General features: G+C 44.0%; 1 protein-coding gene across 1 annotated transcript in view; it reads right to left on the reverse strand.

Moving 5' to 3' along the window:
• Positions 1-26934, reverse strand: part of AGT (angiotensinogen) — a 120061-nt gene that overhangs the window by 16350 nt on the left and 76777 nt on the right. The window contains exon 2 of the mRNA XM_073671439.1: positions 2325-3107. Coding sequence (XP_073527540.1) covers positions 2325-3107 — 783 coding nt within the window. The remainder of the gene's footprint in view (positions 1-2324; positions 3108-26934) is intronic.

A 26934-nucleotide genomic window follows, 5' to 3' on the forward strand; every position in this document is an offset into this window, starting at 1 on the left:
AGCTGGCATTATAAGCTGACATCAACCCCAGCCCTATTACCCCACTGCCACCGCTACAGGGCAGTGGGAAGAGCGAGGCTAAGTGCCAGAATTGGCGCATCCTATGAATGCGCCATTTCTGGGGCGGCTGACGGCTGGTGTTTCTAGCCTGGGAAAGGGGCCAATATTCATGGCACCCTTCCTGGGCGATTAATATCAGCCCCCAGCTGTCTGCCTAGCCTTTGCTAGCTATTAAAATAGGGGGGGACCCCACGTCATTTTTTTGGGGGTCCCCCATTTTAATAGCTAGTAAAGGCTAGGTATTCAGCTGGGGACTGATATTAGTAGCCTGGGAAGCTCCGTGGGTATTACCCTCTTCCCAGGCTTCAAACATCTGCCCCAGCCATCTGCTTAACCTCCGCTAGAGACTAAAATTGCGGGGAACCCCACGCCAATTTTTTTTTTTTTAATAAATCCTTTATTTTAACACTAAATGACAAGTACAGTAATCAACACTATCACTGTACTTCTTATATATGTGACTGACATGTTTCTATGTATGTAATCTATGTGTGATGCTCTATTCTTTCTATTCTAAATTGTCGGGTACCGATGCTGAATTGCCGGCCGGCTTTTTTAAAGAGACGGTGCATGAAAATACTATTACTTTTTTTAATAAATCCTTTAACACTAAATGACAAGTACAGTAATCAACACTATCACTGTACTTCTTATATGTGTGACTGACATGTTTCTATCTATCTAATCTATGTGTGATGCTCTATTCTTTCTGTTGTAAATTGTCGGGTACCGGTGTATGCCGCTGCTGAATTGCCGGCTTTTCATGTAATACATTCTACATTATTCTTAGTTGTTTTCCTTCATGTAGAATTAACCTACAAGGAAAGAAAGGGTTTATTTTCATTCCGATATTTGTGTCCCATTGACTTGCATTGGTTTCCGGTATCGGAATTGGCGATATCCGATACTTTTTGGGTATCGGTCCGATCCAATCCGATCCGATATTTCCCGATATCGGAAGGTATCGCTCAACACTAATTGTAAGTATTTTGTTTACTCATGTAGTCATATTAAATCTGGATGCTACATTTATAAGATCCACTAGCATAACAAATTAATTTACATTCAAAAGCTACCAACACATGTCACAGTCCTAACCTCTTAATATTGTTATTGAATTGTACTATGGTTTTAATCTAGGAGGTTGTGCATGCAGTTTTTAATCTTCAACATTTTTATAGGGTTAATCCCTTCTAACATTTTTAAAAGGAACCTATCAGCAGGTTTTTGGACCCGAAAGTAACGTCATCACAGTAAAGTACTGGTAATGACGATTACTTCCATAGCTCTATAATTTAAGTTAGTGTCTCCCTTGACTCGTAATCCATTGGTGAGTTGAGTTGGCAAGTGCAGGTGTTTGGCCTGCACATACCGCTCTTTAGCCTCTTTCTCCTCCCAGCGCCGGCCTCCTGTCAGTGACTGACTCTTCTCTGTGACCTGCTCCTCCAGCTGACTGTACGGTTGGCACATGTACAGTAATGTCCTGATGACTGCGTTGAGAACCAGACTATCCAACTGTGCATGCGTACAAATTTTTATTTGATCATAAAAAAAAAGAAAAAACTTGTTTGTATTTTTTTTTATGTACAAAAATTTTTTCCTGAAGTGTGGTCGTTTTGAAGCAGTGAAGATTGCAAAGGAGATAATGACAGGGTGGCGTTGCCATCCAGACTAAGGAAGAGGAAAGGTGGAACAAGAAGGTCTGTTCTCACCAAGCAGGAGAGTGCGCCTCCACCGGACTGCTGCGGCGGAAGGTCTGAGTCGTAGCTTACCTGTGTTACCAGGATTAGGGGGGGCAAAGATGGATCCTCTCCCCTACTGCAAAGTAAATAAAATGACATCGTACCTTTTGTGATATACATACTCAGTAGTGTCGGCTGGTGCTCCTTTTTTGTCTTTTCTGTAACTGGGATTGTAGTGTGTATAGAGACAGAGAAGATCACACACAATGCAGTCTGGACAGGCCAAGTAAGATTATACACGCTTTATTAAAGGATAGAGAGTATCGGGTGAAAAAACTAGAGGTAGCACTATCTGCAAAGGGGAGAAGATATCCCTCCTGTAATGACTATCTGGTAACCTTCAGACATTTAGAGACACTTCAATCTGCAAATTCATGTTGGGGTATGACTATAATGGCTGCTTATATCATTTGCTACATAAAAACCTGATTAACAACTTGTAGATTTCAATGCAAAAGTGCATTGGAGTGCTGAAATATACTGTCCAAACTGCAAATAACAAATTTCATAGCATTAACCTACCTTTAAAATGAACATGACTACTGTACATAAAGTTGGTGGTTCCATCAATGGAAGTTAATCCAGTTTTAGTATTTGCCGGCAGTATCAATTCCAGAAATTCATTGATTGATTTCACAGCCTTAGCAGAATCTTTGAAGTCCACAGCCCTTACGTACAAGCTGTCAACATTTAGTGTTAATCCATGAACAAAGTTCTCTGACAGAGGGACATTTGGAGAAACAAATATGAACGCAGTTCTTCTATGTGTAGTGCTTATCGAATCTTTAGAACAGAAAGCCTGATCAATACTTTTGAGCTTTGAGAATATGTTTATACCATTCACTTTAGAAGTGCAGTTTGTAAACCCTAATGGGTGACGTAATCCCAAAAATGTTTGTAAACTTGTAGAAGTGTTCCCAGATGCTCCATGGTAAAATGACATGATTGTTCTAAAAAAATCAGTGTAGGATATTAGGATAGTTTCTGTTTTATGTAGTTTCCACAATCCGTCTACAGCCCGAAAGCTAAGATCACCAATCAGCGGTACCAGATAGCGTTCTGCAGATCCAAAATCCTCTGCTTCCACTTGGATTTTTTTTTCCTCAGCATTGTCTTTTGATTCAATAGCTGTAGGGGAAAACATCTTCTCATCACTGTGATCCTGCGACTCCATCTTATCACATTCACTCTTGTTGTAAGCCAGGAGATTGAATGGATGGACATATACGCGGTTGCATGTAGATAAGCCAATGAATGCAGTCAAGCACAGCATAATATGTTGGAGGTACATTGTTAAAAGCAAAGCTGTAAAACAAAGCCACAAGTGTTATCAAAATTTAATATGTTTATACTTAACAAGATTTAAGGTCTGATTCAGCAAAGTTTTTATGCAGAAAACTGCCATAAAAGCTTTTGAAAAGATGCATTTTTTTTGTGCAACAGAGAATTTCGTAAAAATATGGCGACTTTTACCATTTTTCTTCAGTTTGACTCAGCTCTGCCGAATTAGACAGAGCTATGGCCGAGTCAGGGTTGCACGGGGGCATGGCCACCCCCGCCCTTCAAATTCATTAAAAATGCTGCCGTTTGTACACCAGAAATGCTGCTCCAGTACCCGATTAGAGTAGCATCTCTGACGCAGCATACGGAGGCGCATTTAGAAGTGGTATCAAATTAATTAAGTGGAATGTGCTTTCTTAATGAGTCCGGCACCTTGTATTCCCTCAGATTGCAAGGCCGTAAAAGAGCTGCATGCAATAAGTATCCTGGCTGTGCAATTTATTTCATCCCAGCACTGCTGCAGCTTTCTATTTCTAACTCCTTCATAATGGACAGCTGCGCCATATGACCCCAATCTGACTACCATTTTGTGGGACTTTTCGCTTAACACACCCATGTGTATAGAGTGGGTTTAGCTCCTGGACCTGCTTTATATACTCCCACATGACATGTGACATGAATATACATCAAATGTTGGTAATGGGTAAAAATATGCGAAGCTGGACTATATGGGCAACACAAAACTGCATTTATCAATATTGCACATACAGGTGCATCTCACTAAATTAGAATATCATCAAAAAGTTAATTTATTTCAGTTCTTCAATACAAAAAGAAAAAGTGAAAAAACACGCGCTTGAAAAATGTTTTTAAAATTCGAAATGTTGCTCTACTGAAATGTATGTTCAGTAAATGCCCTCAATACTTGGTCGGGGCTCCTTTTGCATCAATTACTGCATCAATGTGACGTGGCATGGAGGTGATCAGCCTGTGGCACTGCTGAGGTGTTATTGAAGCCCAGGTTGCTTTGATAGCAGCCTTCAGCTTGTCTGCATTGTTGGGTCTGGTGTCTCTCATCTTCCTCTTGATTCTCTATGGGGTTAAGGTCAGGCGAGCTTGCGGGCCAATCAAGCACAGTGATACTGTGGTTTTTAAACCAGGTATTGGTACTTTTGGCAGTGTGGCCAGGTGCCAAGTCCTGCTGGAGAATGAAATTTCCATCTCCAAAAAGCTTGCCGGCAGAAGGAATCATGAAGTGCTCTAAAATTTCCTGGTAGACGGCTGCACTGACTTTGGTCTTGATAAAACACAGTGGACCTACACTAACATGACATGGCTCCCCAAACCATCACTGATTGTGGAAACTTCACACCAGTCCTCAAGCAGCTTGGATTGTGGCCTCTCCACTCTTCCTCCAGACTCTGGGACCTTGATTTCTAAATGAAAATTGGAACTCTGGGACCTTGTGGAGTGTGTCAATGACTGCCTTCTGGACATCTGTCAAGTCATCAGTCTTCCCCATGATTGTGGAGCCTACTGAAACAGACTAAGGGACCTTTTTAAATGCTTAGGAAGCCTTTGCAGGTGTTTTTTGTTAATTATTTTAATTTACTGAGATAATGGAAGCCCTCCCCTTGAGAGCATACGAGGTGGGTCTCATGAGAACACAGACCACATAACGGAAAAGAGTTATTTATTATGGATTTTGTGTTCTTAACAGTTATGCTGAAAGGGTTAACAATTGTCAGTAAGCTGTGCTACTGCATGAGCAGGTTCAAACCGGTTTTCTCTGGCTATCTTGCCGCCTTTTTTTCCTGACCTCTGATTGGCAGTTGAAGAAAAGTGCGGGAAGAAATTGTGTATAAATATCAGCTGTTCCTAACGGTCAGGATCATCTGTGGATAAGAAGAAAGAAGATCCCTCCTACCCTCCCTATTTATTGTTTCCTTTTCCCATCCTGTAGTTTATTTTGAGGGAAAATCGCCCAGTTCTGCCGGGTGGATTGGATATGTTGGTTATGATGAATTTTAGTTTATGGACTTTATATTACATATTATTTATAAGTGAATAAAATTATTTTCAAGGTAACCCAAAAATAAACGCCACCGCCATTTTATTCCATGAAATTTAGTGTGTATTTATTTAGTATAAGTGGGTCCTGTGTTACCATGACTGTTGTGTTTTCATTGGCTTTAAGCCATAATCATCATCATTAACAGAAATAGACACATGAAATAGATCCCTCTGTGTGTAATGACTCTATATAATAGATCCCTCTGTGTGTAATGACTCTATATAATAGATCCCTCTGTGTGTAATGACTCTATATAATAGATCCCTCTGTGTGTAATGACTCTATATAATAGATCCCTCTGTGTGTAATGACTCTATATAATAGATCCCTCTGTGTGTAATGACTCTATATAATAGATCGCTCCGTGTGTAATGACTCTATATAATAGATCCCTCTGTGTGTAATGACTCTATATAATAGATCGCTCTGTGTGTAATGACTCTATATAATAGATCACTCTGTAATGACGCTATATAATATAGGAGTTTCACTTTTTATATTGAAGAACTGAAATAAATAAACTTTTTGATGATATTTTAATTTAGTGAGATGTAGCAATTGATAAGCTCAGATCTCATTATTTAACCCCATTCTGACACAGGGCGTAATAATACATACCTGCGCCCTGCGATGTAATGCCCAGGTACGCATTATTACGCCCTGGCGATCGCCTCTGTGCGGGCACGATTGCCGCCGGGTGTCAGCTGATCTTGACAGCTGACACCCAGTACTATGTGCTAGGAGTGGTCCCGAACCGCTCCCGGCACATTAACCCCTGACGTCGATCGCAGCATTTCGGGGGCAGGCAGAGGTAAAAGTGCCCCTCTTACTTTGGATCAGAGACTCCGTGAGCACGGGATCCCGATCGTTGTCATGACGACATCCGGGTCACCAAGCATCAGGAAGTTAGATAGAGCGTGCATAGTGCATGATCTATCTAACTTGTGTCGGCAGGGGCTGACAGCCTGCATAGCATAAGGATGCTAGTGGGACAAAGTGTAAAAGTCCAAAAAAGTGTCAGAAAGTGAAAACAAAATAAAATTTTGTTTGTAAAAATATAAAAAAAAATGAAAAAGTAATCCAAAACAATTAAAATATACTTTACCTATAAATAAATATTGTTATGAAAAAAAAAAAACAATAAAAGTACACATATTTGGTATCACCGTGTCCGGAATGACCTGACCTATAAAACTGTCCCAATAGTTAACTCCTTTAGTGAACACGGTAAAATAAATAAAAAACAATGCTTTATCATCATACCATAAAAAAAAATTGAATAAAACACAATCAAAAAGACTAATGTAAATAAAAATGGTACTGCTGAAAACATCAGCTTGTCCCACAAAAAACAAGCCACCATACAGCTCCATCAGCCGAAAAACTAAAAAGTTATAGCTCCCAGAATAAAGCGATACAAAAACTTATTTTTTTTATAAAATAGTTTTAATTGTGTAAAAGCGCCAAAACATAAAAAACGATATAAATGTAGTATCACTGTAAACGTAGTGCCCCAAAGAATAAAGCTGCTTTATCAATTTTACCACACGCGGAACGACATAAAAAAAACAAAAAAACAATTCCTGAATTGTGGTTTTTGTTTATTCTGGCTCCCAAAAATCAGAATAGAAAGCGATAAAAAAATGTCATTTGCCCAAAAATGGTGCCAATAAAAACATTAAATTGTTCTACAAAAAACAAGTCCTTACATGAACCTGTCGGCCGAAATATGGAAAAATTATTGCAAAAACTAGTCTTTGCAAAAAAAAAGCGTCTTTTAGTGCGTGACAGCTGCCAAACATAAAAAACCCGATATGAATCTGGTATGTCTATAATCGCACTAACCCGAAGAATAAAGTCGTCTAATCACTTATACCGCATGAGGAACGGCGTAAAAAATAAACTCTAGAGTTAGAGTTGTGCTAATCTTAGGGTTATGCTAGGGTTTAAAGATGAGCAAATGTTTCAATATTCGATTCGGATTACGATCGCCGAATTTACAATATTCGCTGATTTATTCGTCGAATGTTACCGAACCCCATAGGATTCAATGGATGGGGGCCAAAAAAAATATATATGCAACACCTTCAAATGAGCCCAAAAGCTGCCAAAACACATCAAATTAGGGGTAGACACCTGGAAAGTGCCATCAATTGACCAAGAGTACAAGAACTATAATTATTATTACTATTACAGCAACATTTATTCCGTGGTGCTTTACATGTCAAAAGGGGTCACCGACTAGTACAAGAGGAGAGAGGAGCCTGCCAGCGAGGGCGCACAAACAATCTACAAGGGATGGGTGAGGGTACAGCTAGTCGTGCAGCGGTATGCTGGAGCGAGGCTTACCGCAGATTGTACGCTTGTCACAAGAAGTGGGTCTTCAGCTTCCTTTTTAAGGTTTCCATGACAGGCAACAGTCTGATGTGTTGGGGTACAGCGTTATCACAGTAGGAGAGATGCACGGGACAAATCCGTGGAGAGCCTAAATCACGTTAAGCTTCCAGGAACTCACAACTGAGCAGATTAACCCCTGCACCGATTAATATGAAGGTAAAATGCTTCTTTCTAATGACTGCAGGAGTGGGAGGAATCAGATGCTGTGGTCTTCTGGCTCCTCACTGTCAAGGTAAACCCGTGACACCTCGCAAGCTTCAACATAATGTTCACAAGATAGACAGCAGTGGTGGTCGATCTCCTAGACGAGTTAACTCCTTTATGATGATAGAGGACAACATCTGCAAGTAGTTTGTATGTTCTCCCCGTGTTTGCGGGGGTTTCCTTCAGGTTCTCCGGTTACCTCCTCATTAAAAAAAGCAGCCATACAGGAGTGTTCACAGTTCAAAAAATTAGGGCCTGACACCACCATTTCCGTGGGCAACAGATTGGAGATGGTGGATTTCCACCTCTTACCTTTGTCATGTGTGAGAGGAAACAATCTATTACGTGACCACAACTGTGGGACCGAGAGCTGGCTGCAGTGGCTGCGGGGTACGGTGAAACGGACAAATTGCTGGACCGTGAGTGAGGTGCAGGGGGACATGTTACGGTGGACTGAGAAACATGTGGTGTGCTCGGTGAAACAAACACAGCATGCATGTCCACTTCCGTTACAGCTGGCCGGCTCTCACTCAGCCTGACTGGAGCAGGTAGAGAAGCAGAGGTTCTGCAGTGGGAAACCTGAGTGTCAATACTTGGCATGGTAACAGAGGAGGAGGAAGAGGCAGCGGATGCGGTTGATGGGCAGCTGATGGTTGTTGAGGTTTGCATTTTATCGCACTGAGATTGCCAGAGTAACGCATGTTGATTGCGCATCTGAAGGTTCATGCATGTAATAGTCAAATTATTGCACTTTTTCTCTCTACTGAGTTTTTTATCGCAAAGTTTGCAGATAACGTGAGCTGCCTCATCCTTTGCAGTCTCAAAAAATACCCAGGCTAGGCAACCCTTGCCGCCCCTGCGAGCTGCAGACCCGCGACCACTGCTGGTCACTGCCACGGTTGTGGCTAAGGATGCAGTGCTCCTCGTGCTTGCATCACTCCGTGTCTGCACTATAGAACGCAATGTAACCTCCTCGTCTTCCTCCTCCACCTCCTCAGATGAGCTACTCAGCTGCGTGCCTCTGGGTTCACACCAAGTTGGATGTGCAACCTCATCATCATCCAATGTGTTATCCTATTCCTCGCCCTCAGTGTCACCCTCCTCCTCTTCTTGCTGTGACAGCACAGTACAGTCGAGGGTCAGAAAGCTGCTCGGACCCAACCTTTTTTTTCCTCCTGTGTGAAGAAGAATGTCTGCCCCAAACAACTTTAAGCCGAGATGCAGTCTGCTTTATATACCCATTTTGAATTTATCAGGTCTGTGTACCCCTGTGTGGAGAACAATATCTGCCCCAAACAATTTTAAGCTGAGATGCAGTCTGCTTTATATACCCATTTTGAGTGGCATCAATTTCACCAGAGTATAAGTAGTATAATGGGGACTGACACTTCTTCCACTACAGCCAACCCAATAGATGGAGATCCAATTAGGATTCCCCACATTTCCAAAAATTAGTGGCAGACACCAACAAAGTGGCATCAATTTCACCAGAATAGAAGTAGTTTAATGGAGACAGAAACATCTTCGACTACAGCCAACCCAATAGATGGAGACCCAGTCATGATTCCCCACATTTCCAAAAATTACTGGCAGACACCAACAAAGTGGCATCAATTTCAGTACAGTAGAAATTGTACAATTAGCAAAGACACCTCTTCCCCTACAGCCAACCCAGTAGATGGAGACCCAATCAGGACTGTTCCCATTTGAAAACATTTGGGCATAAAAACACCAAAGTGGCATCAATTTCACTAGAGTTTAAGTAGTATAATGGGGTCCGACACTTCTTCCAATACAGCCAACCCAATAGATGGAGACCCAATCAGGATTCCCCACAATTCCAAAAATTACTGGCAGACACCAACAAAGTGGCATCAATTTCAGCACAGTAGAAATTGTACAATTAGGAACGACACCTCTTTCACTACAGCCAACCCAATGGATTGAGAGACCAAATCTGTATTCTCACATTTCAAAAAATTAGGGCCTAAAACCTGCAGTGGCAGCAAGAGCAGGCACACAAGCCATATCACAGACTGCAATTCTGCAAGATCAATGCAGCACAATAAAAACTACAACATCGCCTGCTCTGTACAGTCTGCGATTGGGGTGCAAAAGTCCTTTGAGATCCATGACTTGTTCATCTTGATGAAAGTTAGGCGGTCAACACTTTCATGGGACAGCCGGGTGCGCTTATCTGTCAGGACACCACCAGCAGCGCTGAACACATGTTCTGAGAGGACGCTGGCTGCCGGGAATGATAAAACCTCCAAGGCGTGACAGGCGAGCTCAGGCTATTCATTCATTTTTGAAGACCAAAATGTAAAAGGGTCAAAATCCTCACTGATGGTATTCATATTGAGCTCTAGATAGTCCTCCACCATCCTCTTCAGTCATTCTCTACGTGTCAGACTTGTACTCTGTTGTGCTGGTGCATGAACTGGTCTAAAAAATGTGTGAAAGGACTCAAAGAAATTGCTTCTGCCACTTACTCTGCTGCTGCTAATGTTTTGGCATTGACGAACTGACGTGCTGGACGTTGAAAGACTACAGCTGCGATGCACACTGTGTGCCTCACTACTATCTTGGGGAAAAGCTCTATTAAGGTTGATTAAAAGATTGTTTCGATACTCCAACATTAGCGGGTCCCTTTTCAGGGCGGGAAGCATCTGGCAAAATTTACTCTTATAACGTGGATCTAACAGAGTGGCAACCCAGTAGTCAGCATTATTTCGAATCCTAACTATATGGGGATCATGTTGCAGAAAGTGCAAAAAGAAGTCACTCATATGTCGGGCTCTTCCAGGTGGTCCAAAGCCAGACTCTATTGTTGGCTGTGTAACACTGATGCATGTTTCCTCCATCCCCTCCTGTCAACCACGTTCAACAGAGAGGGGATGATTATCCTCTTCATCTTCTGACTGTTGCTCACCCACCACCTCTTCCTCCTCCATTTGTTCCTCGGCTCTTGCACCTTCACTAACAGTTTGTCTGGTATCACCAAACCCCCTCGATCGCAGGAAGCCACCGTCACTTGGCATCCGCCTATGTGACGACAGTCTGGAGCTTTGAGACATTTTTATCCCTTCCGCATCCTCCTCTTCTTCTGGGACCACCAACTCCTGCCGCACGCTATTCAAAGTCTGCTCCAGCATGTAATTGACCGGAATAGTGATGCTGATGACGGCATTATCAGCGCTAACTAGTTTAGTAGCCATTTCAAAACTGTGCAGAATGGTGCAAAGGTCCTTAATCTGTTCCCACTCCATAAACGTGATATGCCCCACGTCCGTACTGCGTTGGCCCAGGCTATACGATATGACATACTGCGTCAGGGCACGTTGCTTCTGCAACAGTCGCTGCAACATGTACAGAGTGGAATTCCACCGTGTCGGCACATCGCATATCAACCTGTTAACTGGCATGGACAAAGACCTCTGTATTGATGTAAGTCGATGACATGAGGGATGGGAACGGCGGAAGTGAGCACACAGCTTCCGTACTTTCTGAAGCAGCTCATCTAGGCCGGGATAGTGGCGGAGAAATCGCTGTACCACCAGGTTGAGAGCGTGAGCCATGCAAGGCACATGTGTGAGTTCGCCTCAGAGTAGGGCTGCCAACAGGCTCGCACCGTTATCGCACATGGCCTTCTCTGGCTCCAGGTTCAGCGGAGACAGCCATTGCTGAAACTGAGCCTGGAGAGCTGTCCACAACTCTTCAGCTGTATGACTGTGATCTCCAAGGCATATTAATTTGAAGACTGCCTGATTGCGGTGAGCCCTGGCTGTGCAGTACGGAGGTGGTGTGGATTTGCTCTGCACTGTTGGAACGCGTGTGGTGTTAAGGAAGAGGTTGATTGCGCAGGTGGAGGTCCTAGAGGAGGTGGAGGACGCAGAAACAGTGGAGGAAGTGTGAGATACAGAGGATTGTTCTGCACGCCTTGGGGATTCCAAAATTTGTGGAGCAGCCCCTTTCCCACCTGTCCCCACAGCCACCAGAGGCACCCAGTTCCCAGTCAGCAAGATGTAACGCCCATGGCCATGCTTACTCGTCCAGGTGTCTGTGGTGAAATGCACCCTGGCAGATATATATATAGTCAAGGAACGGGTGATGTTGTCTGCGACATGCTGGTGTAGCGAAGGCACCGTTTTCTTAGAGAAGTAATGGTGACTGGGCAACTGGTACTGGGGGACTGCGACGGCCATCAGCTTTCAGAAGCCATCTGTATCTACCAGGCGGAAAGGCAGCATGAGATATTCTCCAAACTATTTCAAACTGAGATGTCCCTGCTGTATAACGTTAAGAACCAAACAAAGTATTTTTTTTACTGTGGATGAGGCCTGAATAACATAGGAGATATTCTCCAAACTATTTCAAACTGAGATGTCCCTGCTGTATAACATTAGGAACTGAACAAAATATTTTTTTTTCTGTGGATGACGCCTGTATAACATAGGAGATATTCTCCAAACTATTTCAAACTGAGATGTTCCTGCTGTATAGTGTTAGGAACGAAGCAAAGTATTTTTTTTACTGTGAATGAGGCCTGTATAACATAGGAGATATTCTCCAAACTATTTCAAACTGAGATGTCCCTGCTGTATAATGTTAGGAACCAATCAAAGTATTTTATTTTACTGTGGATGAGGCCTGTATAACATAGGAGATATTCTACAAACTATTTCAAACTGAGATGTCCCTGCTGTATAGTGTTAGGAACCAAAGTATTTTTTTTTACTATGGATGATGCCTGTATAACATACGAGATATTCTCCAAACTATTTCAAACTGAGATGTCCCTGCAGTATAGTGTTAGGAACCAAAGTATTTTTTTTTACTGTGGATGAGGCCTGTATAACATAGGATATATTCTACAAACTATTTAAAACTGAGATGTCCCTGCAGTATAGTGTTAGGAACCAAAGTATTTTTTTTTACTGTGGATGATGCCTGTATAACATAGGATATATTCTACAAACTATTTAAAACTGAGATGTCCCTGCAGTATAGTGTTAGGAACCAAAGTATTTTTTTTTACTGTGGATGAGGCCTGTATAACATAGGATATATTCTACAAACTATTTAAAACTGAGATGTCCCTGCAGTATAGTGTTAGGAACCAAAGTATTTTTTTTACTGTGGATGAGGCCTGTATAACATACGAGATATTCTCCAAACTATTTCAAACTGAGATGTCCCCTGCTGTATAACATTAGGAACCAAACAAAGTATTTTTTTACTGTGGATGAGGCCTGTATAACATAGGAGATATTCTCCAAACTATTTCAAACTGAGATGTCCCTGCTGTATAACGTTAGGAACCAAACAAAGTATTTTATTTTACTGGGGGTGACGTCTGTATAACTTAGGAGATATTCTACAAACTATTTCAAACTGAGATGTCCCTGCTGTATAGTGTTAGGAACCAAAGTATTTTTTTTACTGTGGATGAGGCCTGTATAACATACGAGATATTCTCCAAACTATTTCAAACTGAGATGTCCCTGCTGTATAACATTAGGAACCACATAAAGTATTTTTTTTACTGTGGATGAGGCCTGTATAACCTAGGAAATATTTTCCAAACTATTTCAAACTGAGATGTCTCTGCTGTATAGTGTTAGGAACCAAACAAAGTATTTTTTTACTGTGGATGACGCCTGTATAACATAGGAGATATTCTCCAAACTATTTCAAACTGAGATGTCCCCTGCTGTATAACATTAGGAACCAAACAAAGTATTTTTTTACTGTGGATGAGGCCTGTATAACATAGGAGATATTCTCCAAACTATTTCAAAGTGAGATGTCTCTGCTATATAGTGTTAGCAACCAAACAAAGTATTTTTTTTACTGTGGATGACGCCTGTATAACATAGGAGATTTTCTCCAAACTATTTCAAACTCAGATCTAGCCTGCTTTATAACGTTATCCACATCAAAAAATAAGTTTTTTTGACTCTGCACAAGCTCTGAATACAGCTGAACTTCACCGCCACTAAAAGGACTAGGAGGCTTATAGCAGAGTGTAACGCGTTTGTGACAGAAAAAAAAATTTTGGGACTCAGCCTAGTAACAGAATTTTTTTTTTCTTTTAGTTTGAAAACAGCTGCGGTTCACTGCCACTAAGATAATAGGTGGCTTTTAGCAGACTGTATCACGGGATTTTTTCAAAAGTAAAGAAAAAAAATTATGATGATATGGCGACTAGTGTTGAGAGCAAATGCTCGCTACTTGAGTTTGCATCGGGTGCTCGGATATGCCCCAAGTTTCGCGGGTGGTCAAGTGACATTCTCAAGTCCACGCCCCATATGTTTCAAAAAGTCACAAAGTGCTCCTTCCATTCTGAACCCTGCTGTGCGCCCAAACAGTGTATTTTCCCCACATATGGGGTATCTTCGTACTCAGTAGGAACTGCACAACAGTTTTTGGGGTCCATTTTCTCCTCTTACCCTTGTGGAAATAAAAAATTTGCGGCTAAAAGATCATTTTTGTGGAAAAAGTTTGATTCTTTTATTTTCACAGCTCTACGTTATAAACTTCTGTGAAGCATCTGGGGGTTCATGGTGCCCACCACACATCTAGATAAGTTCCTTGAGGGGTCTAGTTTCCCACATGGGGTCAGTTGTGGGGGGTATCCACTGTTTAGGCACATCAGAGGCTCTCCAAACGCAACATGGCATCCGCTAATTATTCAAGCAAATTTTACATTCAAAAAGTCAAATGGCGCTCCTTCCCTTCCGAACCCTGCTGTGCGCCCAAACAGTTGTTTTCTCCCACAAAAGAGGTATCGGCGTGCTCAGGTGAAAGTGCACAACAAATTTTAGTGTATATTTTTTTCCTGTTACCCCTGCGAAAAAAAAATAAAAATTGGGTCTAAAGTAACATTTTTGTGAAAAAAAAGTTAAATGTTCATTTTTTTCTCTCCCATTCCAAAAATTCCTGTGAAGCACCTGAAGGGTTAATAAACTCCTTGGATGTGGTTTTGAGCACCTTGAGGGGTGCAGTTTTTAGAATGGTGTCACTTTTGGGTATTTTCTGTCATAAAGGCGCCTCAAAGTGACTTCAAGTGTGATGTGGTCCCTAAAAAAATGGTTTTGTAAATTTTGTTGTAAAAATGAGAAATCGCTGGTCAACTTTTAACCCTTATAGCTACCTAACAAAAAAAAAATTTAGTTCCAAAATTGTGCTGATGTAAAGTAGACATGTGGGAAATGTTATTTATTAACTCTTTTGTGTGACATAGCTCTCTGATTTAAGGGCATGAAAATTAAAATTTTGAAAATTGCAAACATTTTAGACAAATTTTACCACTATTATGAAGTACAAGATATCATGAAAAAAACAGTCTCAGAATCAGTGGGATCTGTTGAAGAGTTCCAGAGTAATTACCTCATAAAGTGACAGTGGTCAGAATTGTAAAACTTGGCCCAGTCATTAACGTGCAAACCACCTTCGGGGCTAAAGGGATTCAAAAGTAATCTTTTTTTTTTTTTTTCAAAAATCAATAGCACACATGACAATGAGAAACTTTGTAATATATCAGACAAATCGGCTTCACTCTCCTCCTGAATGTATCATTCATTCTCAAAATTCTCAATTTATGGGCAAAATCTGTGTTCAGTGAAGACAGATTTTGTCATTACTGATATAAGAGATGGCAGCTGGTGCTCACAAACTTTTATAGAGAACTGTCACTTTATGAGAACTTGCAGCAGAATGTCTGCATCTGCCTTTAGCTTCTTCCTCTCTCCATAGAAAGTTAAAAGCACCAACTGTCATCTCCTATCTCAGTAATGGGAGAACTTGCCTTCACTGATATCAGATTTTACAGATTTTATCCCAGTATTCAGAGTGAAAGATCAGCCCTGTAGGAGAAAGAAGCAAAAAATATATATTATAAAGATTATTTTCATATTGACTGTTGATTTATGAAATAAAAGCTGAAACAACAGGTATTCTTTAAGAGTTTCTGGGAAGATAGAAATGCTCAACCAGGGGCATACATAAAAATCATGGGGCCCCACAGCAGAAGTTCTAATTGGGCCACCTCCTGCCCCTTCCGCACCCACCTTCCCACACACAAAAACACTAATATCCGACAGGGTCACAGAAGAGCAGATCTCACAACTTTGCAGTCTTTACGAAATATTTTTCCTACTACTGACACCCTAGATTCCCTTTTCATTGCACCCATAAAGTATGATGCCAACAAAAGTGCCCCACAAACACTGTATGATAGCAACAGAGTGAATTCCTCCACAGTACCCTACACATGCACAGTATGATGACCCTACTGTACCCCACTCCTCATCTCACCCGGCAAAGTATGGTGAACCCAACGCAGATGATCCTGCAACTGTGGCCCCCACACAGCTCCCCATGCAGTATAAGGGGCCTACATACAGTATTGTGGCCCCCAAACCTCACCACACTGTATAAAGAAGGGGGCTGGAGGCATGGGAACCTAGAAGGAAGCCCCACATGACCGGGATTGGCCAGGAGGGTGCAATTTTTAAATCCCAATGGTCGGGATTGGGTATAGGCTTGGAGGGGCTGGCATTTGGATGGGGGTGGGGTAAAGGGGGGGAGAGGTATAATAGGGAAAAGTGCGGGAAAACGGGCAGTCCAGGGAAGAAGTCATTGAGAGAAGTTCTGGAGCACTAATCCCCAAAAAATATATATATAATAATTTTACCTTTTACCAATTTGCTGGGACACTCTTCTGGCTATTATGGAGTCCGTGGAGTCCCTTATCGCCAGGCTGAGGGAGACTGCCAGATCCAGGCGAGGAGGGTGGCTTGAGTCCCAGCTGGCCGGGCTGCTGGGGAATGCCGGAGAGGTAGAATCCCCGTCGGGATCGGGAAGAATTGCCAGGAGGACGCGGCCCCCCGAGAGGCTTTCCCCAGAGATGGTCGGTACGGGCAGCAGGCGCAGGCTGCGGAGCCCCTCAGGGGACCCTGCGTCCGGTGAGCATGCCGGCGGAATCCCCTGCCGGCGTGCCCGCCGTGGCAGGAATCCGCCCAGCCGGTCTGCGGGCTCCCCCTGCATCGGGTCATGGTCAGCGACTGAAGTTCCCCGCTCCGTCGTGGTGCGGCCTGCCCCTTCGGTGCGCCGCAGTACTAGATCTCAGGCCGCGCCGGAAGCAAGGCCCGGGCCGCCGACGCGTCACCCGGGGGGCGGGGCCTCACCGGAAATGGGGCCTACGTCACTTCCGGCCCCGGATACAGATGGAAGGGACGCACAGCCAATGAGCGGCGGGCGCAGGGACACGCCCCCCGCTCCTAGATCCGGCGGCGATTCAAGACACCGGTTATTCAAAAGAAAAAAGGGCGGCAATCCTGCAGCGGGGAACGGAGGGATCACCAGCGCGGCAGGCACACCTGGCGACGTTCCTGTCGGGGTGCCTGCCAGACAGACCAGAGGGGGCAGACAGCAGCGGAGCTACACGGGCAGGCAGCAGCAATTCCAGGACCTTCTGCCTGGCCCAAGTCACTCCAGGCAGAGGGACGGGGCGGCGGGCCGCAGCACGGAGTTGCCTGGCAGTTATCCACGGATCAACACGGATCGGGCTGGTGAGTCGGGGTCTGAAAATCGCGGCGGTGCACGGTTGGCGGTGTGGACCGGAGCAGGGACGAGCGGAGGACGAACGACGGGGATGTCGGCACGGGCTCGGGTCCCCCCTGGTGACGAGGAGGCCAGGGGCGCGGGCCTTGGGCGGCAGGGGTCGGTCGGACTGGATTATGGAGAAGAACAAGACGAACCAAGGACTCATCAGTACTCGGGGAGTACGGCTGGCGGGGACACAGCACCTGCGCAGCTTCGTGAGTATGCGTCTATGTATGGTTTGTCGCCCGCGGGGTCTTTAACGGATGGGGTAGGTGATAGGCAGGTGCCTGGGTCCAGCGGGGAAAATGTTAGGGGAGGTAGTGGGTCGGATGTAAGCGGGTTTAGGGATTTGTTGGTTAGCATGTCGCGCATTTTGGCGAGAATAGACGGGGGGGGAGTCATTCAAGGGGGGTTGTCACCTGCGGGGGCTTGGCTACCTAGTCAACCGGCGTTGTTGCAGGTGGGGAGCGAGTCGGCCAGGTCGGCGGGGTATGCAGCTGGGACACCTTCTGGGGTATCGGTCTGTGTGCAGACAGAAAAGGAAACTATGGATACTGTAAAACTGGATGATAGGGCGAAAGGGGAGGTATACGTGTGCTTTGAGGGGCCGTTGGCGGCGCATTTAAAAAAAGAGGTTAAAGAAAAGATTTGGCGGGACGAGTATGTTGAAATTTTTTCCCTTCTTCCGTTGGAAAAGTTTAACCTGGATAAGGGAAAAAAGGACGACAGTAAAAAAGAGGAGGAAGAGAAGCGTAGGTGGAGGTTGATTCCACAGACGTTTGTCAATTGGTTACAAGCTTTTGCAATAATGGCTAGTGTTATTGGGGAAAAAGCTCCTGATAATTGCTCGGGTTTGTTTTGCTACCTTGATTCTATTGGGGAGGCTCATCGTACTTACGGGGGTCAGGCGTGGTTACGATATGACGAGCAATTTCGACAGAGGAAGGCAGTCCGCCCGGAGATCAGATGGGATCAAAAGGACATTGGGTTGTGGCTGAAGGTTATGGCACCAGTAAGGTATGGGCAGTCCTTTCACGGGAGCAGCAGTAGTGGGAACCAATCAGCAGGACACGGGGGAAGTAATCAGGGGGCACAAAGCACTAAGAAGGAAGTGGGAACTTGCTGGCAATTTAACGACGGCCAATGCAAGTACGGGACCTCCTGTAAATTCAAACACGTGTGCTCTCATTGTAATGGAAGTTCACACGGAGCATCAAAATGCTTTAAGAAGGGTAAGCGAAAGCCAACATTGGGTACCGGTCAAGGGGGTGACTCCGGTGAGGGTGCACGCGATGGCCCCCTTTCTAAGTAGGTATCCGGATCAGTTGAAGGCTAAGGTCATTTCGGATGGGTTTTTGGTAGGTTTTAGAATCCCTCCTCCTGAGCACGAGGTCCCCTTTTCAGTAAAAAATTTGACGTCGGCTTCCCTTCATCCGGATGTGGTTAGCGTGAAGTTGGCTAAGGAGGTGGAATTGGGCAGGATGGCTGGACCGTTTCGGGTATTACCTAGCAGCAGGGTGGTTATTTCGCCGTTGGGGGTTGTGCCCAAGAAAGAGCTGAATAAGTTTCATTTGATTCAGCACTTGTCGTACCTGAAGGGGCTCTCGGTGAATGATGGCATTGCACAGGAATTATGTTCAGTTGAATATACATCATTTGATGCGGCGGTTCGATGGGTACAGCGATATGGGTCAGGATCGTTGCTAGCCAAGACGGATATCGAGTCGGCTTTTCGGTTGCTGCCAGTTCACCCGGATAGCATCCCGTTGTTAGGTTGTTTTTGGAATGGGGCATATTACATGGATAGGTGTTTGCCAATGGGTTGTGCAATTTCGTGTTCTTTGTTTGAAACGTTTAGTACCTTTTTGGAATGGGTGGTGAGGGACTTGGCATCAGTTAATTCAGTCATTCATTATTTGGATGATTTTTTGTTTATAGGCTCTCCGCAATCGTTGTTGTGTAGGAATTTATTAGGTACTATGGTGTCGGCAGCGGAGCATTTTGGCGTACCATTGCCAAAAGAAAAAACAGTAGGCCCTTGCATAATCCTAAGCTTCTTGGGCATTGTAATTGATACGGAAAGGATGGAGTGTCGATTACCTGAAGATAAATTGCGTTTGCTCAAGCAGGAGGTCGATAGAGTCGGGAGGTTGCACAAGGTGACCCTGAGGGAGCTACAATCGCTGTTGGGGCGCTAAAATTTTGCATGCAGGATTATGCCAATGGGCAGAATTTTTTGTCGCAGGTTGTCAGGCGCCACAGCAGGAGTGCGTGCGCCCCATCATTTTATCCGCCTAAATAAGGAACACAAGGAGGACCTGAAGGTTTGGAAGTTGTTTTTGGAAAGCTATAATGGCAGGTCGTTAATCCAGCAGGAGTTTGTAAGCAGTTTTGATTGTGAGATATTTACAGATGCTGCAGGAAGTGCTGGTTATGGGGCCTACTGGAAGGGGCGGTGGAGTGTTGGGGCATGGCCGATCGGTTGGACGGGGTCTTACGAGGAACCTGGCGTTTTTGGAATTGTTCCCTATTGTTGTTGCGGTTTCTATTTTGGGGGAGTGTTTTGCCAACAGGAGAATTCGGTTTCATTGCGATAACATGGGAGTGGTGTCTGCCACCAACAGCTTGTCGGCCTCGTCCCCGCCGGTTATTAGGCTGCTCAGGGAACTAGTTCTTTGTTGTCTCAATTTGAACGCTTGGATTACAGCAGTCCATGTTCCAGGTGTACAAAATTCCATAGCAGATGCCTTATCTCGTTTTCAGTGGGACCGTTTTCGGGCGCTAGCACCAGAGGCAGAGGACGTGGGTCAAGAATGCCCTTCGCATTTGTGGCAACTGGTTATGGAGGAGCCGGACAGTTAATAAGGGAGTCCATTACGAGGCAGACCTGGGCATCATACGAGGCATCGTGGCGAGTATGGCAAAGTTGGATTCTGGAGTGGGGTGTGGTGGAAAGTGAAGGAGATAGAGAGATGGCAGTGTTGTTTCTTGTGGGAAGGGCAGCAGAGATTGGATGGTGTGTGTCAAAAGTTAGTAAATTTGTAGCAGGATTGGCATTCGCTTTTAAATTGCAGGGGATAAAAGATGTTACAAAGTCCTTTTTAGTGAAGCAAGCACTTAGGGGCTTTAGGAGAGGCGGTAAGGTGTTGGATAGACGAAGACCAGTGACTTTTAGTATTTTAGAGCGGTTGGGTTTTGTGTTGGATAAGATTTGTTGTTCAGTTTTGAAGCCACACTGTTTAGATTGGCTTTTTCATTGGCATTCTTTGGCGCACTAAGATTAGGTGAGTTGGTGGCACCAAGTAGGAATAAGGCTGGGGGTTTGTTTGCTGAGGATGTGAGCGGTCGGAAAGGGGGCATCGAATTTTGGATTAGGAGGGGGAAGACGGATCAATTGGGCAGAGGCAAGCGAGTGGTATTGGGGGAGGTTAATGGATCTTTTATTTGTCCTAGGAGATGTTTAATGGCTTACTGGCAGGTTTGGTCAGGACGTAAGGGCCCATTATTGTGTCATAAAAATGGAGAGTTTTTGTCACGTTTTCAATTTATTGCAGTATTTAAAAAAGGGATCCGGGAGTTGGGCCTTAGTCCTGAGGTGTACGGGTCGCATTCTTTCAGAATCGGTGCGGCGTCAGAAGCGGACGGTTTGGGTTTAGGAAAGGATGTGATAAAACGCATCGGGAGGTGGAGTTCTGATCGTTATCTGTCCTATGTACGGCATTAGGTATGCGGAATTGTGGTTTTTATTTTGTCCAGAAGTGAATACCCCCTTTTTGGTTGTCTTGTTGCAGGTGACGTCCCGTTATTAGTCTGGATTCTTGGACACTCTTTCGTTCATTGGGGGGCGCTGCGGGCGGATGTGAGGCCAAACGGTAGGCAATTGGGTTTTAGCAGAGAGCAAGTGGTGGTCCGGTGGCTGGGTTTTCGAGGGATGGTATGGAGAAGGGTGCTTCCTGAATTCCATAAGGCGGCTCGTTTGGACCGGACGCCGGACATTTTGGTGGTGCATATGGGGGGGAATGATTTGGGGGTTCGGCCGGTTAGGGAATTGATGAGGGATATTCGAATTGATTTTTTAAGGTTATGGACATCTTTTCCTGGGGTGTTGACGGTTTGGTCTGACATTGTGCCGAGAAAAAATTGGAGGGAGGTCAGATCAGTGAAGGGCATTAACAGGGCACGAGTAAAGTTGAATAGAGCCATAGCAGCTTTTGTTGGTAGAAATGGGGGTGTAAGTGTTCGGCATCTTGATCTTGAGGCAGGGGTTGGTGATTTTTGGGCGAAGGATGGTGTGCACCTGAACGATATTGGGATTGATTTATTGGCATTATCTATACAGGAGGGGATTGAGAGGGCTTTGGCAGTGTTGGGGCGCTCACGAGCCTGAGGTGGTCAGGGCTGTTCATTTGTGGCGGGGGGTGGGGTTCTTGGAGTTGGCACAGAAGTGTCGGTGGAAAAGTTATTGGAAATTTACAGGCAGTGGCTTGATTAAGCGGGGTGATCTGGCATTTGGTTTTTGGGGCTCTGGACGGGGTTTTACCCTGGGAGCTTTTGGTGCCCTTGAGCTGGTGATGGACGGCTGAGGGTAATACGGTGGTTCGATTTCGGTTTAGTTATGCCAGATCTAATTTTTAACTCCAAGAACCCTCCCTTCTTATTTATTTGAATAATAATGTTTATATGTTAATGTTGTTTGTTAATAAAGTGGCCGCTGTGGCCAAATTTATCCAAAGAAATTAGAGGTGCAGTGTTTTTATTTGTTAAGGTACTTGAGGTCGGTAACATGGGGACTTACGGAACTATGGAACCCGGGTTGGTCGTACACGGTCAAGAAAGGGGCTGGAGGCATGGGAACCTAGAAGGAAGCCCCACATGACCGGGATTGGCCAGGAGGGTGCAATTTTTAAATCCCAATAGTCGGGATTGGGTATAGGCTTGGAGGGGCTGGCATTTGGATGGGGGTGGGGTAAAGGGGGGGAGAGGTATAATAGGGAAAAGTGCGGGAAAACGGGCAGTCCAGGGAAGAATTCATTGAGAGAAGTTCCCACCCACCCACCCTCTTTTTGTTTTCCATTGGTATATTTTGTGATTAATGGTAAAAGGGTGGTTGTTTATCGTGAAAGAATTAAAGGGGTATTTGATGTTGTGCATTATACTGGGTTATATTAAAAGTGTTATGTAAAGTTGTGTAAGAAGGTATGTTTCAGTGGCCTGGCGGGGGGTGGGGTTCTTGGAGTTGGCACAGAAGTGTCGGTGGAAAAGTTATTGGAAATTTACAGGCAGTGGCTTGATTAAGCGGGGTGATCTGGCATTTGGTTTTTGGGGCTCTGGACGGGGTTTTACCCTGGGAGCTTTTGGTGCCCTTGAGCTGGTGATGGACGGCTGAGGGTAATACGGTGGTTCGATTTCGGTTTAGTTATGCCAGATCTAATTTTTAACTCCAAGAACCCTCCCTTCTTATTTATTTGAATAATAATGTTTATATGTTAATGTTGTTTGTTAATAAAGTGGCCGCTGTGGCCAAATTTATCCAAAGAAATTAGAGGTGCAGTGTTTTTATTTGTTAAGGTACTTGAGGTCGGTAAGATGGGGAGGGGTCTTACAGAACTATGGAACCCGGGTTGGTCGTACACGGTCATGGCTCCCACTAGCCCTCCAAACAGTATACTGACCCCCACACCACCCTCCACACAGTATAATGACCCCAACATAACCCTCCATAAATATAAAGGCTCACACATAGCTCTCCAAATATTATAATGCCCACCACATAGTCCTCCAAAATCTTATAATGGCTCCAACATAGACCTCCATATATTATAATAGCCTATATTATAATCACTCATAAAAGTGATTGCCCCCCTTAATGACCACCAATACGTCTTTTTACTGACCTGAGATATAATAGACTAGCATCCCCCGACAATCCTTAAACTGTCAGCTGTACAGTATAGCTGACAACTTTCTGCATCAGCCAGGATCAGTGTTGACACTGACCATAACTGTTTAACCCCTTAGATGCTGCTGTCAATAGTGACTACAGCATCTAAATGGTTAACAGTATGCGGAAATGCCCTCTTTAACCCCATTGGCACCCTGAGAGTTTAATTGTGTGGTCCTGATGTTTGCCGTGGCAGTTCATGGCCAAATTTGAGGCTTAGAGTTTGCCGGCTAAAGCGGTCTGTTCAGAAGTTATCAAAATTTAAGTGGTAAAAATAAACTTTTTCATTCCATTCAAGCCACTTAGCATTAATTCCTGAAAAGCACCTGAAGGGTTAATAAACAACCTGAAAGCCATTTTGAATAAGTTGAGGGGAGCTGTTTTTAAAATGGTATCACTTTTGGGGGTTTAAAATATATAGGACCCCCAAAGTCACTTCAAAATTGAACAGGTCCCTAAAAAATAGGTTTTGCCATTTGGTAAATTTCCTTGAAAAAATGAAAAATGACTGCTACATTTTTAAATGGTGTATGTTCTATTACATCTGGCATAGAAGTAACACAGCATTTCTGAAAAGGAACATCATACCAAAAGTAAAATATGGTGGTGGTAGTGTGATGGTCTGGGGCTCTTTTGCTGCTTCAGGACCTTGAAGATTTGCTTTGGTAAATGGAACCATGAATTCTGCTGTCTACCAAAAAATCCTGAAGGAGAATGTCTGGCCATCTGTTCGTGACCTCAAGCTGAAGCGCACTTGGCTATGCAGCAGGGCAATGATCCAAAACACACCAGCAAGTCCACCTCTGAATGGCTTAAGAAAAACAAAATTAAGACTTTGGAGTGGCCTAATCAAAGTTCTGACCTTAATCCTTTTGAGATGCTGTGGCATGACCTTAAAAGGTGGTTCATGCTCGGAAACCCTCCAATGTGGCTAAATTACAACAATTTTGCAAAAATATGTGGGTCATAAGTCCTCCAAAGCGTTGTAGAAGACTCATTACCGGTTATTGTAAACGCTTGATTGCAGTTGGTGCTGCTAAAGGTGGCCCAACCAGTTGTTAGGTTTAGGGGGCAATCACTTTTCACACAGGGACCTGTAGGTTTGGATTTTTTTCCCTTAATATTAAAGACCTTCATTTAAAAACTGCGTTTTTTGTTTACTTGTGTTATCTTTGTCTAATATTTAAATTTATGTTGTGATTTGAAACATTTAAGTGTGTAAAATAATGCAAAATAATAACATGCAAAATAATAAGAAATCAGGAAGGGGCATACACTTTTTCGCAGCACTGTATACTATCGTGTTCAAAATAATAGCAGTGTTCAAAAATATGGGTTAAAGGGAAGGTGCCGCGATTTTTAATTTTGCATTAATAATTAATGATTATATAATCAATTATTTTTAATATAAAATTAAATTCACTGTTATAATATTTTTTTATTTATTAATATTTTCTAAAGCCACTGGGGGTTGCCATATGCATTTGCTGGTGTGTAACGACAGTTACACACCTCAAATATGGCAAGCCCCTGGGCATAGAACTCTGTGGTTGGTCTCCGACCCCATCTCTTCTATTGAGACTGCTATAGAGCTGGGCACGCCCCCTGGGCTGTCCAGGTCGCAGCTATGGGAGGAGATCACGGCCATTTTGTTGTAGCTGTGAGCTCCAGTTTCCCCCTGTCATTGCACCACACTGCTCAGTGCGTGCAGTTGTGAGGGGGTAGTTGAAGATTCCCACTCAACTCCCATCTAAAGCTATTTTAGTAGATATGATTACCTGTGTAAACATAAAAGATGTTATTGATGCTTTAGCCACTAGATGGCAGCGTTTTGCACATCCATATTACTGTCACCTGTATGTCAGTTGGCACACAGGAAAATAACGAGTTTGAACCGCCCCTGGCGACACTTGAAAACTGAAGGATTTCTGAGGGTTGAAGGCAGCCATCTTAGAGCGCAGTTGTAAAAGACAGTGAATAGAGACAGACGTGAAAGTGTTCCTGTCAGAGACAGACTGTTCCTGTAATTCCAGTCAGAGAATGGCATTCTGCTAGCCTGTCAGGGTAAAACTGCGCTTCAGGTGACAAGCCCAGGATCCACTCCACGGTCTCCCAGCTAAACGGCCATTCGGACGATCAGACAGCCTCCAACCACAGGGATCCAGGTGGGCGTATGCACGCAGTCAATAGAGAGTGTTTGGCGTCAAACATAAAATTCTCAGTTAGAGACATTGTTTGCTAATAGGGCTGTGTGAACATTAGCTAGATACTCCCCTCATTGGGTGAGCTTCTGTTTAGATAGAATAACTGAATTTTATTTTAGAGAATTATTAAGTTTGTGAATCTCTGCGCTGCACCACTGCAGGGGTTGCCTCTTGCACTCATCTAATTACATCCTTGCTTTGTGTAACTTCCGGTTAAAGCATTAGGCATAACCACAGGTCAGGCAAATTATAGTGCATCTGATAGAACATACTGTGCTATTGGGCGGTTAACGCAGTGGCCCGAGCTGATCTGGGCTAGGTGTGTGTGATAGTTATCTGTGTTTCTTTCTTACGTTTCCGGGGTATCACTGTTTTTGTTGTTAGTAAAAATTAGTTTCTTAACAAATTGCCTGGTTATGTTCTTTGTCCTCGGCCTGCTGTATTCTGGGAAAGACCACCCCGGTACCCATACCTCCCAACATTTTTGGGAAGGAAAGAGGGCCAAAGTATGCGGCGCAAAAAAATTTTAGACAACGCCCCCTGAATGTCCACTCCCCTAACTACACCCCATGTCCACACCCCATAACCACACCCCATGTCCACACCCCCTCCACACCCATTCATTACTGCCGATCACATTGTTTCATAAACCGTAAACAGAAAAAATAAATATTTATTTCCAAAAAGTAATGAATTAGAGTACAAATGCAAACTTGGTAGTGTTACTTTTACATAAGAATATTTTAAAGTACAAAATTCTATTTTAAAAGTTGCACATTATAATCATTAGATACACGACTCAGTAGTCAGTATCACACAGGATACTGGCACTATATGGGGCCATTACTGTGTGTGTGGCACTATATGGGGCCATTAGTGTGTGAGGGGCACTCTTTTGGGCCATTAGAGTGGGTGTGTGTGGCACTTTATGGGGCCATTAGTGTGTATGTGGGGGGCACTATATGAGGCCATTAAGAGTGTGTGTGGGGGCACAATATGGGGCCATTAGAGTGTGTGTGGGGGGCACAATATGGGGCCATTAGAGTGTGTGTGTGGCACTATATGGGACCATTAGTGTGTGTGTTTATGTGTATGGGTGCACTATATGGAGCAATTAGAGTGTGTGTGTGTCACTATATCGGGCCATTAGTGTGTGTGTGCATATGTGTGTGTGTGATTATATGAGGGCAATAGAGTGTGTGTGTGTGGCACTATATGAGGCAATTAGTGTGTGTGTATAAGTGTGTTTGTGGCACTATATGGGGCCATTAGAGTATGAGTGTGTGTGTGGCACTATATGGGGCCATTAGTGTGTGGAGGGGCACTTTATGGGGCCATTAGAGTGTGTGGGGGTTACCATATGGGGCCATTAGAATGTCTGTGTGTGTGGCACAATATGAAGCCATTAGCGTGTGTGTATAT

Source organism: Phyllobates terribilis, unplaced genomic scaffold, assembly GCF_046119375.1.
Source record: "Phyllobates terribilis strain yellow unplaced genomic scaffold, ASM4611937v1 Scaffold_3__8_contigs__length_932513732, whole genome shotgun sequence".
Lineage (NCBI taxonomy): Eukaryota > Metazoa > Chordata > Amphibia > Anura > Dendrobatidae > Phyllobates > Phyllobates terribilis.